Source organism: Cariama cristata, unplaced genomic scaffold, assembly GCF_000690535.1.
Source record: "Cariama cristata isolate BGI_N322 unplaced genomic scaffold, ASM69053v1 scaffold2604, whole genome shotgun sequence".
In the NCBI taxonomy this organism is placed as follows: Eukaryota; Metazoa; Chordata; class Aves; order Cariamiformes; family Cariamidae; genus Cariama; species Cariama cristata.
Genome location: NW_009613314.1, coordinates 17663 through 31732, shown reverse-complemented (window position 1 = coordinate 31732; position 14070 = coordinate 17663). Strand labels below are relative to the sequence as shown.

The window sequence follows — 14070 nt, the reverse complement described above, 5'->3', positions numbered from 1 at the left end:
GATGATGAGGGGACTGGAGCATGTCTCTTATGAGGAAAGGCTGAGGGAACTGGGTCTGTTCAGCCTGGAGAAGAGAAGACAGAGAGGATCTCATTGACTTACAAGTACCTTAAGGGTGGGTGTCAAGAGGATGGGGCCAGACTCCTTTCAGTGGTGCCCAGCGACAGGTTAAGGGGCAACATGAACAAACTGAAACACAGGAAGTTTCATCTTAATATGAGGAAGAACTTCTGTACTTTGAGGGTGGCAGAGCACTGGAACAGGCTGCCCAGAGAGGTTGTGGAGACTCCTTCTCTGGAGATATTCAAAACCTGCTTGGATGTGATCCTGTGCAACTTGCTGTAGGTGAACCTGCTTTGGCAGGGGTGTTGGACTGGATGATCTCCAGAGATCCTTACCAACCCCGACCATTCTGTGATTCTGTCTGAATTCACTGAATTACTATTTAAATACACATTCCAAGTCTTCTTTTCTCCTTCCAATGAAGTCATTTCCAGATACTGGTAAAGGATTTTTTTTTCCATTCTTCATGCAATCAAATGTATTGGTAGTCTAATAGTCTTACATGTTGTTTCATTTAACCTTTTGGCTTTTAGAATTAACCTGGCCTCTTTGGTTTGCTATAGTAAGATACACGGCACTACAACTCTTTAATTCCACTCTGATCTGAAAAGCCAACTGACCCTAAACAACCTAATAAAAACCAATGAAACAAACATCTTAACATCAACTCTAGAAGGTTATGGCAATTCCAGAAGGTTCCGTTTTCTTCATTAAAAAAAAACAAAGATGAACTCTTGATCTAATAAAATACTGCAACAAAACCTACTCATAGCAACTCAGCTGAATATTCTGCAACTAGTTCCACTTCAGGTCACCCATATTCAAAGGACATGACAACAATCAAAATATAATAACTATCCTAAGTTCAAATGTTTTTTTTTTGAGCTGACATGAACTTGTTCTTTTCTAAATTTACTACTGTGTCAGCTAACAAAATAAATTTTCCATACATACATATACAAAACAAGTAACAACTTCCATTACCAAAATAGTTTTTACTTAGACTGCTAAGGAGCTGTAATACCGTCTTTCCCCTACTGCCTAGATCTACATCAGCAAACAGGAAACTCAGAGCCAAACCGTACAGCCAAACCATACAGCAGAACAGGCGAGATCAAGGACCCATCATCCACGCTATTGTCAAAAGCCATGGAGAGGAGGAAGTGGGGAATGAACAACATTCCAGACTTTGCTCTAGCCTGGTCGCAGACTGAGGGGCCCATTAATGGCTGGAACTTGTTCAGCACACTCCTGGAACACTTCTTTTGTTCTAGTTTGCCACCAAAGGAATTGATTTCATAAAGGCCAGGACTACTCTAAGAATTGAATCAAAGCATGCTAAGCAGAGACAACAGAGAGACACATTTCAGAAATGCATGACTAATCCAAGTCAAAATTTGGATGTGTCTGCATACATTACACAGTGGATATGGGCATAACCACTCAGGAGAATACAGGACTTTTTTCTGCATAAAACACAGGCATTGCCACCTTCCAGTTACAATAGCAGTTTGAGAAAACACCTAAATAAAATGCTTGAACTGGTTTCTTAGTAGTGCTGCAGCAAGTGTAGAACTCACCTGCACTAGGTGCCTGACCATGGATAAGTATTGGTGGCTTCAGCCGGAATCCACTGCTCTTTTCCTCTAGAAGCAAAATACAAAATTACAAGGACATAGCTCTAACATACTACATACATTCATTCAGTCATAAAATTTCTCATGCCTTCCTCATTGTAACAACCCAGAAGTTTTATAAATACTCAAAGTTATAAGATTTCCAAACAACAAAATCCCTTCCTCCAAGAGAAGTCTGACTTTCCAGTGATCATCACAGCAAATATACACCACAAAGGCAGAGACACAAGTTGTTGCAAGAAAAAAATTCAAAATTATTTTCCAGGAGAAACACGAAACAGACCATCTCCACAAGAGAAATGGAGTTCCTTCTGTGAAGGACTTAATAGACATTTACTAGAGGTAATAGAGGTTTTAAGTGAGAATCAAACTAAAGAAAGGACAATCAAAAGTATGACTGAACATGACAACTGCTAACAAGTACCCAACTGCTAATTATCATAAATTAACTTAAACGTATTTGCTTAATATTAATTTCTTGTAACTCCATTAGTTTTTACCTTAGTATGAAGGGAAAAGAAATTCCTCTGCTTGCACTTAATACAGTTAAGGCTTTTAGATAAAATACCAAAAACCTCAAAAAAATAATATTCATAAATCCACAGCTATTACAAAATGAATTCCTAAGAACTTACAAGATAATTATAAAATATTTCCTTTTAGAGGCACAATGGCTGTGCTCAGAATAAGACAACTCAGCACCTTCCTATCTTACTGTACTTCCTTATTCTCATGCCATGTTAGTATAAGACAACAACGTGCTATACAGCGATGATAACACAACCAAACTACAGAACAATGGTGATTAACAAAATAAGCGGTACTGTCAACAGAGGGTTCACAGGTCTTGGTTGAACATCATCATGACCATAGATTATGGTTGATTTGATTTTCAATATCAAAAAAACATTAGCCAAAGCAGATAAATGAAAATCTCCCTTAAGTTTTATCTTGAGGTTAACAGGTGAGCATAGAGTCCCATAGCAGTCTTCCAGCAGCACCTCCAAAGCATTTAAGAATTTTGGTATTTGTTATTTTCATTACCTCCAGCAAGCATGAAATCAAGCAATGAAGTGAGCAAGAGAACAGCAGTAAGATCAGAACCCACCACCACTTCCATTCTCCCAGATAGGGTTTTACTTCTGAAGCATCAGAGTACTTTGGATTGTGACAGACTAACAGCAGTTTGCTGAGAAAAAGCAGAAAAATGAGGAAGCTCACCTGGTTCTGAGTCAGAATTGCCTGTAGAGGGTTCACAGAAGCTTGATGGCATGAAGACATTGTTCTTTGTTACTGCAGTCAACGAAAAAGGAAAATAAAAGAGAAGTTGCATATGTTGTTCTTAATTATAAAATCTGTTCCCAGACATATCAAGGCTGCAAACAGAAAATTATTTTTCTAGTAATTTTTTTTGTTTACTTTAGGTTTTTCTTTCTTCTAAACCAAACCAGAATTACAGCCACAGAAGTAAACAGGTCACTGTCCACAAAATCCCCTTAGTTTTTCCTGAAACACAGAAAGAACAAATTCCATTTATTCTGGAGGGAAGATAAACACAGGATTCCCTGTCTGAATTGCATCTGAACTACGAGTCAAAAGTGATGTTAGAACATATAATATCATTATGAAATACATATAGCATTTCAAAAGGCTCTGCAGAGAGGACAGAAAGGAGTGTAATTCCTGCTAAACAGTGGAAGTTGACACCCAAGCTTCTCCAAAGGCTTAAGAGTGATAGTATAGTTTGCACTAAGAGCTAGGCAACTTACGTTTAAACTGTCCTGCAAGGACAAAAATTCTATAGAAACAAAGGAGAGTACATCAGAGTATTTGCACATGTCACCATTAAGCAGCGTAACAGTCAACAAAAGAGAAAAAAATGTTTGAAAGGAATAGGAAAAGGATCATACTTCTTTTCCACCCCTTGCAGGAACCTAGAAAAGCAAGTAACAAGAAGTTTGGTCGAGGTCCTGTTCAGCAGTTGAAGTACTTTTGGTGTTGTACAAAGAATCACAGACAATGCAGTCTACAAAATATGATGATCAGAGCAAGAGGTAGATGCACCAATAATCACAACACAACGATGATAGGCTGGGGTTTTTTGTCCTCAACAGATCATCTTGCATGAGGTAAAGTATGACAGTATTTATCAGCTCTTTTAGCTTTTATGAGGCTGTGGAAGAAGCTTAAGTATGTTGAAAAGAGAAAGGAAATTAATCTCTGAACACCATTATACTAAAAGATGAAGCAAGTGCCTTTAGTATTTAAATTTTAGAGGGTTTGGTTTTGTTTTTTCTGTATTTCTTTCCTTTAATTCCATCTTCTCTCTTTTTATTATGGTCTGCCTTAAGCTTAATCACGATGCAGGTTTCATATAAGCAAACTTTCCCTATCCTTGAGAGAAACATAACCCCACAAAAAAATTTAAAAGGTTTGGAAAGTGAAAGATTTTCTGTAAATCAAGGTCATTGAATACTGTCAGCAATATTCAAAGAAGACTTTACAGAAGTTGCAATTCCAATCAAAGTTGTCACTGTTTGACAATACCACACAGAGGAGAACAAGGGAGTCAAACAGGTAATAAATGACCATATCCAGTCAAAATGCATTAGCCAAGCAGATGCTTGAGAAAGTATGCTGGACTCCTGAAACATCCAGCATTTAAAGCCAAATAAATTGTTTTCCTCCACTTCTTAATAAATGTTAGCATTAAGCAAAATCTGAGATTTTAGAGATGCTAATCTCAAAAGATAAAGGCACTACAGACTAGAAGAGTTAGTAATTATAGGGAACCTAGGAATATAAGGTCCAATAAATAAGGAAGCTCCTAACACACTACACACATTGTTACACTAACAGAAAATCTACAGACAAAAAAACCCCTATTCATTATTTTTGTACAGAGTGATCAGCAAGCAGACAGCAGCAACAATGGTCCCCTGAACTGTACTCAATTAACAGGACTGCACTTTGAAACCTGCTAAGCTGCACACCAGAAAATCTAGATCTTAAGGAGAAGAGATTCTTCCTCACTAGTACTTGCAGCATGAAATGAGAATATTGGGCCCATAAAATATCAGCAACTACATTTTAAATTCCATAGTCACTTCTTTAAAATAACTAGGTTTTCATCTTTTAGTCACACTTCCCAAATATGCTGTAAGTTAAAGGAATATTTTTTTACTGTTCTCTCCTTCACTGTTTTTCTCATCTCCTTTATTTCAACTAAGACGGAGGAAACAAAGTAGTGAAGTCTTCAAACCTGCCCCAAGCACTGACAAGTCTTAACTAAAATAATTCTCGACCAATTCACATTGTCTGTGAAAAGAGAAAGCATATGTTTTAGAGACTGTTCCTGTGGATGAACACAAATACCAAACATGACCATTCCCACATATGTGAATTGCAAGAATTTACCCCTGGCCTTCCCGCTGATTTTGCTGTCTTGACCGTATAGAGCAGCAGGCAGCAGTCATTCTCTCCTGCATTTGCCAGGTGAGAACGTTGCTGAAACGCACTGAATCCTCTCCACTTCAAAAGGAATGGGAGAAAAGGAGAGGGCTACACTGAAGCACCATCTGACACTTGGCAGCAGAGTAACTAAGAAAAAGTCAGTAATTATACAAATTTGTTAAGAAGTGACCTGGTCACACCAAATCAAAAAGATTTCTGGTAAATTCTTCAATTTAACACCGTAAGATTAAAAGCTGAAACTACAAATTTATATAAGCTTACAGATAGAAAATATTTTTAAAAACATATCTATAAACTCTTTGGGCTTCACTGAATTTGCTAACAAAGACCACAGAAAAAGTCAGAGTACATGGTTGCTGTGGTGTTAAGCCAAAGCACAGCAGGCAGTGACAAGACTGCTGACATGACTGGAAAAAAAAAGTATAAGAAGGAAACCCACCTCTCATATATAATATTGTAGCAACATTTACCTGACTGAGAAGGAGGGAACTGAGTTAAGGATGAAGTTCTCTCACGCTTTACAGGTGGACAGTAGCTCCCATCCTCTCGATCAGATTCTGTAGAAAAAAGGCAATTAGAGAAAACATACAAAATCCTGGAGCGACATATACTCGTGTTTTTTAATCTTACAATCAAATCTCTTACCATCTCCATCTTCTGGACTTGATCCATCTGCTGATCTCTGAAATCAGATGACAGTGATAAAACAAAAATCATATACTGAACATTTCAATCCCTTTCGATACATCCAAATGTTTTAATCATCAGTTTGGAGATTTTTTTCTTTACTGTCAATGATACACAGTCAATGTAAATCATTATTTTTACGACTTATACATAGACATATTGAGTTTCACCCAGATATTATTAAATAAGATTAATTCAAAATATTTCATTTACAAATAAGATACCTGAAAATTCATATCCAAGCACTAGTATCCTTGGAGACCATGCAACAATCGTTACAGTTACATTTTCTATATTGAAAAACTGAAAATTACTATTTTCAAATTTTGTTTGATTTTAAAAGTATCACAGAAGTTCCAAGTTCATCATGAACATACCGCTATTTGGGAGTTCATTCCAAAGCTCTTTTCCTAGTTAACATAACTGACATCAGTTCCTTCAACGAAAGTACAGCATTGGAGGAATGTCTTTCAAAGGGCACTCTATAAACCAGCACTATGAGATTTTAATAGGAATTAACAATGGATAGTGTCCTAGCATTTTCCACAGTACCAGAAACAAAACAGGCAGCATCACAGGCTACCAACTATCACAATATTCAAAGAGTCTTTGAACAAAGGTTGCACATCTTTTCTGATGGTTTCTGGGTCTCTCTCCTCCTACTTGCTCTGCCAGGTCCTCAGCTGTTATAATTTCCCTTCTTCCTGCAAAACATTATCCCATGACGGAGTCCCTTCACTATGGAAGGTGACCAGGGCAGCATTTGAACCTTCATCTCAGTACAAAACCTCTTGACATACTGGACCTTCTCCCTAGTCCAACACTACCCTTTCATCCCGCTCCTGCCCCAGGACACACAGACAGACACCTCCCCTACATAGTCTCACTTCAGAGCTTGGCTGACTTGGGAAGGAACGTCAGCTTACGGACAGAGCCTGCTGCAGCCCCAGAGCTCATCCTTCCCCACTGCAACTATTCATACCTTGGCATACAGAACAGGCAGACACGCAAGGGTTGGGCAACACGCAACGGGACTGGTTAAGGCTGCACAAGACTATCATCTGAAAGACGTACCTCGGATATAAGAATACCGGAAAGTACAGAACTTTCTATTTACCACTGCATGTATTTAGAATCTAGATACTACTGTATTATCAGTGTTTCACTCAATGCTAATAAAAAACATTTACACTGCATTTTGCCTATGCAATTACGTTTAAGGGTTTTTCTGTTTTGTTTTGCATTAACGAAAAAGCATAGCTACCTCACTAGCATCCTAATCAAGTACTTTTGAAACCATAAGGAATGAAAAGCTACTGACGGTTCTGGAACACCTCCCACACACACACACATCCACACATATCTATCAGTCCAATCACACTAATACTGTATTTGATGACCCATGCTCTTCCTACATAATTGGTCAAGTATTCCACACTGCTGGAAGATGATCTTACTAGGGATCTCCCTTGCCAACACACACTAGTTTTGCAAAAGATAAGGCTGAAGTGGAAAACCACGATGTCATCTCTTTCAGTAATCGGCATCTGAAGTTCAAAAAAATTCTATTCCACAGAAAGTGTTGTCACATATACCAGCAATTTGTTTCAATTTTTAGCAAAAATCCTGAAAGCAAAAGGAAACCATTTGGTAAAAAATTTGCACAAATGGAACTGCAGATCTCTGTGTGCAAAAATCCTTAAAAATCAACAAATTATTTCCCCCCAGACTTCAAAAACTTCTTAAGCTGTTACTAATATGTATTGTATTCTCAACACTGGAGTAACACAAACAAAAAAGTCAAACCTGTATAGCACAAGCTTCAAATTATCACATCATTGTCATTTCATTACCTGATGCAAGCACAACTAAATATACCGTAACTACATTTAGTGGGCAAGGAGCATTAATATCCAAAGCCAACTCCGTAACCTACTGAAGGCAAAGCAGAGCTAAGTATTTATTCTCTCTGACTTATTTCCATGCTTCCTAGTTCAAGAGTTTTTAGGAGATTAAAGCTATGCAAGAGCCCACAGGACAAGTGTAATAGCTGTTACTGACATTGTCAGCTCTAGACAAAGTAGATGCTGCACAGAATTATAAAAGGACTTCCCTTTCTCTCAAACATTTTTCTTCCTACATATGCATCTAAATATCTAGATCATTTGGTACGCTACCTCGCATCCTTACCCACTGACACACTGCTCACACCGTCAATTATTGCTTGGGGAAGTTGGGACAGGCCTTGCAAAAAACTAGAAAAATGCAAGTAGAGATTTAAATCTTCCATAGATTCAGGAATTTAGAGGCCAGGGAAGAAAAAAAGTCATAATCCCTTAGGCTGATCCCCAAGCACAGCAGGCCAAAGAACCTCATTTATGTCGACCTCAGTACTGAAACTCCTGTTAAGCATTTAAGACATCCAGGTTTTATTTTCTGTTTTCAAATGAATGAGAATATGCATGAGTTACTCCACTGCAGAGTTACCAACACTACTGGGAACTGGTTTTTAATTTTGTTATACTCAGCATCCAGTAAAAGGCACACACCACTCTGTTTCCTTGCTTTTATTAAAATACTGCTGTTAATATTCACTCCCCATTACTTGGGCATTCACCTATCGAGTCTCCTCAACCTTGGCATATCTCAAGTTTTTTCACTGTCATAATGCTTTTACCAATGACCAATTCACTCTTACAGATCTTGAAAAACATTCCTAAATCCTTCATCATTAGAAGAAAGGTTTTCAAGAAAATAAAGCTGTATGCACATGATCTAATGAAGTTTGATTTCTCACAGATCCTACCCAGATGACAAACAATGTGGAATAACCTGCAGTGAGAAGTCAAATGCTTGAGGCAACAACATGGTTTCTCTAGTCTGCCTCTACCTACAGACTGCAGAGGAATCCAGAGCCAAGATCTCCATACCTGTCAGCACCTTTGGACGAACTGGACAGAGTTAAAGGTAGATGGCACGGGGAGTCGGGGTACACAGATATACTCTATTACCATAAGCTTAATTTTCTTATGAAGCCATACTATAAAGTAAGTTACCTCTTCAGCCAGAAGTGGCTTACCAGTGTTGCTTATTTTGGAGAAGCTGGGGAGACTAGACAAAAATAGAGGGAATATATGCAGGACAAACAGTTTACCTGACAGACTGCAAAAAACCATCAGATTACAATTAGTGATAATAAACAGCAGTCCAGCCTTTCCATTTCAGGCCTCTCTTTCCAGGCTACTCAATCTGTACCTTAGAGCAATACATGCTTTACACAAGTATACTATACAACAGAAATGAAAGCCAGGACCATCTCATCCTACAAGGAACCATTAAGGTGACTCAACTTCTCTCCATTCAGTTCTTTGAAATTAGAAGCTGAAGAAACACTTAAACCAGTAACATCAAAATCCAACCTACAATTTACTCCTCACTTAAGAACACAAGCCACCTTTCACTTATTCCCTCCTCCCTCTACTTTTAGAAATCCAGCTACAGAAAAGTTACAATTATTTCTAAATAAAGGCTCCTACAATTCTGACATGTTTCTAATTAACCAAATTACCTTTTCAAAGGTTACCAACTGCTTTTTAAAAGTGCAAATGAAAGTAACCATCCCATACTGAAGTAAGAACACTGCTTCTTTACGTCCATTACTTCCTCACACAGTTGTTACAACTAACTAACAAAGAAGTTACACAAACTTCAACAGATTTGTCAGGTTTTGTTTATTCATAATAATGAGCACAAACAGGGAAGGCAAAGAATAACTCAGGTAAAGTAAAAAAAAAGTCAACATAATAGGTGAAATCTGCAAGAGTACACTTATACAGTTTATTTGCAAAAAGTCTTATATAAAAGGACTTCAGAGCATGGTAAACCAAGTCTGCAATCCAGAAACTCTCCACATATATAAGCATTATTGAACTGCAATGGCTGTTGCTTAAAAGTTGTTCCAGAACCTCTTAAACAACGGAGTCCTGCTGGGACAGCTAGGTGCTGCTGAAGGCTGGCTTGGGTTTAGTCAGCTGAAAGTCAAGACATCATCATCAGCTCCACAAGAAGTCGTATCTCTGGCCACACCATGTTAATGTCTTAGCAAAAATATCTGCTTGTGCATGTACAAACAATACCAAGCAAACAGGAAATATACAGTGTCTCCTCTTCATAACTCAGTCTTAACTCATCTGTCTTCTCATGGTCCTGAGAAGATTACATGAAATGAGCACTCTAAAGATGTATCGACCTTCTGTATGCTTCTAGGTAAGAGAGAGTTTTACTCTTAAGAAACTGGGGTAATTTGAAGAACGCTTGCCAGTGCACATGAAGGGCAGTTACATGCCTATACTGAACACTGTACACCATAAATTTAAGCGAATGGAGTAAAGTTCATGGATGCATAGGTACCTGTTGTGTACAGCCATCTTGGATTCCCACATACATTCCCCAGCATTTTTGGTTCTTAAATTTCTTTCAGACATGGGTTAACAGTGGTAAGATTTTCTGCTCTTTAAGAACAAGTCTACAATAATGACCACTTGCTGCAGTTTTCCTGAAAGTCTGGTTAATACAGTTCTCCTGGCCAGTTCTAGGAACACTGGCAATTTCAAATGACAGAAAAAGGACATAAAAGTCTGTGATCATGTTTACCAGCTCTATTTTAAAATATTAACCTTTGAAAACTTTAACCTTCAAAAAATTTTGAAATAGAAAAATTTCTGCATCAGGTCATCAAGCAACAGTCTGGACACTGAAATGTGCTTAACATACAGCTGTTTGCGCCTTGTCATGACAAACCATTCAGCACTGGGTTTACTTGAAATGGCCCATTCTTGGAAAAAAAAATACTAATGCAAGAAAAGGATATAGGTTTGGTGTGGAGCAGCCTTAACAGGCAAAGGTCTATCAAAGAGTACATGCCTAGTATGTGTGGTCACAATGAGCACTGACACTCACCTGCACTAAGAAAATATGGTCCACCAACCAGAAAGATTAGGAACACTTTTATAATTGTTTTGAAGGACTGTACAGTAGCAGTCATTTAGTCATCTTTCAAAAAATATTTTGCTGCACCACTAGTAGAAAAAATTAACAGCACTGACACCTTTTCCTACCTCAAGGTACTAACTTCTTTTTTCCAAGTACCTAAAATTCAAAATTCTGCTTTAGTAACTTTCTTGGTACTTTTAATCTGTTAAGTACCTTACAGGTTGGCATGGCAAGCTCCTGTTTATATCCAGTGGAAACACAGCATTAGCTGCTCACTTTGTCAAGCTTCAGCATTATGGCTCAGAGGGAATAAACAATCCTCTAACTGCTTGAAGCAAATCCCTCATGCATACCCACTTTCTCACTCATTTAGAAGAGCTCTTATCCTTAGCAAACACATAGTTTACACCCTAAATTTTAAAATTAATACTTGTTGTGTCTTCTATAATTACACCCACTAGTGAGTCCCAAACAAATTTCATTTCTACTGATTGAAACAATGGCTCAGAGGGGACTAACACTTGAGATCAAAGAACCAGACAGATAGCAAGCTGCACTACCTGAAGTTAACAGTAACAGATTCCTCATAGTGGAAGGGACTTTTTTTCCTCTTTATTCCCCTCAGCAGCAGAAGTACTTGGTAGGTTCACACTTACCCCTGCCAGGTCTTGTTGAATAGGAGCAAGCTCGGCTTCAGAAGTGGGACTCAGGGTAGCACTGACTGAGGCAACAGCGGGAGCAGGGTGCTCAGAGTCGCGCTCACCAGCTGATTCTTTGTGACCCAGACCATGGTGGGGGGGCTCAACCTCTCCCTGAGGGTCCTCGCCTGAATCCGACAAACCTTTTTGCTCTGCAGGGGACTGGGAGCAGAAAAGACAACGTCCCTTCAATGCAAGGCTGCAACATGAGAGAGCAGTCGTCCTAGTGAGAGGATCTGCTAACCCTTTTTTAAATTCCACTGTTTACACAGTATGGCAAAAGGAATTGCTTGCTGCTGAAAACCAGTTAAAATACGCACAAACCAGGTAACACAATCTGCTGACTGAATTAGCTTTCCCTCCCCACAAAAACCATCAGTTGGAGCAAATGCAGTTTTTTGAAAGTTAACTAAAAATGTCAGTGGCCCAGGCAAGAGCATTTTGCCCGCCACAGAGTCATTGGGGTCTAACTCCTCCTTCTCTCAAGGCCTAAAGGACAGCTAATTGTTTTTATCCCCAAACTGAGATATAAAAACTAAACAGACAAATACTGTAAATAATTGTTCTTCACTGCTTCTTCAGACCATGTTTGAGGAAGGTAGGACTGATTATAAAATTCCGCCCAGAAATTCATTACTAGAACATTCACACAAGACACACAATCCTTTCATATTCATGTCACAGCAAATTATCTGAAAAGCAACACCAATGTTTTATTTCATAAATCAAAAAGTTTGCATATCTATTTAAAGGAGGGGGGTGATAGAATAGCTAGTGCACACTAATGGGATTTGGTGTTTCCTGAACTTCTGCCACAGACTCTACATTTCCTCAGATCATTTAATGCTGCAGGTCCCCACTTGGAGGATAAAAATTAAGCATGACCATATTCTGCACATGACTGAAGAATGAAAAAGTTTAAGGCTTTGAGCCTGAACAACTGTATTGTGATAAAGGACTAAATTATAGTCCATAGATAATATGCAGACCAAGAACACTCTCCCAGCTGCAACCTGTGGGCCAAGCCTCCTGGTGTCTTATGGTGAAGTATCTGGAGAATCAAGTGGTTAGACGAAGATGTCACTCAGAAGCATGTAACCTTGGCTTGCTCTCAGAAAGCATTCAGTAGAATTAAGAGAGACTAAAAATGCTCATTATTGCCCAGGTCCATGCAAAACAGAGTAAACAGCAACCTCAAAAATAAAGAGTAGTTTTTAAAACTTAAAGAGCCCAAAGTTCTTCAGCTATGACTTGGCCTGTCCTCAAACAGAAGTAATTATTAAAATACAGCAATACACGCAATTTTATCAGTGGGTTCATTTCCGCTCAGTGAAGTTACTCAGATTTTAAATCTTGCAGGAAATTACTATCATTAAGGCTCAAAACAGACAAAATATATTTAATGGGGATAACATTTCATCAGGTAAAGCTGGGGACGACAGATTTCCGCATTTGCAAAATTTTCTGGTTTTAATATGAAGCTGTTACTAACAGACCCAAACACTAACTTAAAACCCCACAGAACAAGAGAGAAGAGTTAAAGAAACATTTTGTTTGTCACCAAAAATTAAACCAAGTCTAGCACTCTCCTATTCTTACCTCTTTGGCTCAGAATAACAGTATGAAAAGGCTACCTGGAACTGGCCACAGCACTTACAACGTATGTTATTCATACATAAAAACAAGGGGTAAACACCTCAGTCCTCCACTCAATGTTTTATACTCATTATCCCTAGTCCCTTTTTTTATGCTAAGCTTCACTTTCAAACATTCCAAACATCACTCAAACCATTTTCTTCCCCTTCAAGAGAGACAGCCATAAAAAAAAGTACAAGAATTAAGTCACAAGCTACCTGCACCACACTAACCACATTAACAATTCTGCAAGCAGAAGCACTGAAGATCTGATTTCTCTCATGGCTTAGGTTGCATGTGTCCTCTGGTCCTCTCACTCTGCTACCCCAAATCCTCCCCATGTACCCCACAACACAAACCTCCCCCCAACACCTCTTCAATCCTGCCGACCCTCTCCTGGACATCCGCAGGGCCAGAGGCTGTTCATATGCACTGAACAGAGAGCGGGGCCACACATACAAAAACCAGCAGTTCTCCTTCTGCAAAAGGAGGTAATTTGGGTCTCACTGATCCAGTCAGGTTTCTAGTTTTCAGGAAACATGCAGAATGGTTTGAACATTTAAACCTCTATTGCTTTGTCAGTAGTTATCAGAATCCGCAAGCTTTTGGCTTGGTGAGCAGAAGAGAGTCGGCAGCATAACCAACTCGGCTTGGCTGCCTAGCTGAAAGACTTCCCACTTCTCCAGTCATCTGGAGACCCAGACCACTACAGAAGAGATGACTCCAGTAGGACTGAACAGACCATAGACCCCGTGCAACTGCTGTACAGGCGACGGAGACAACCCTGCCATTATTCACACAGCCTTGAAGAACCTGGCAGGGTGGACCCTAAAAACCACAATGAGGAAAATGCTGAAAGCTATAACCAGAACAGTACTAGGAAA

At 38.9% G+C, this 14070-nt stretch overlaps 1 protein-coding gene across 1 annotated transcript in view; it reads right to left on the bottom strand.

Moving 5' to 3' along the window:
- RANBP3 (RAN binding protein 3) overlaps positions 1-11713 on the bottom strand; it is a gene marked incomplete at its 5' end in the record, with an annotated part of 33258 nt that extends 21545 nt beyond the window's left edge. The window contains 4 exons of the mRNA XM_009698953.1: positions 1644-1709; positions 5645-5731; positions 5820-5856; positions 11510-11713. Coding sequence (XP_009697255.1) covers positions 1644-1709; positions 5645-5731; positions 5820-5856; positions 11510-11713 — 394 coding nt within the window. The remainder of the gene's footprint in view (positions 1-1643; positions 1710-5644; positions 5732-5819; positions 5857-11509) is intronic.
- Between the last annotated feature and the right edge of the window lie 2357 nt (positions 11714-14070).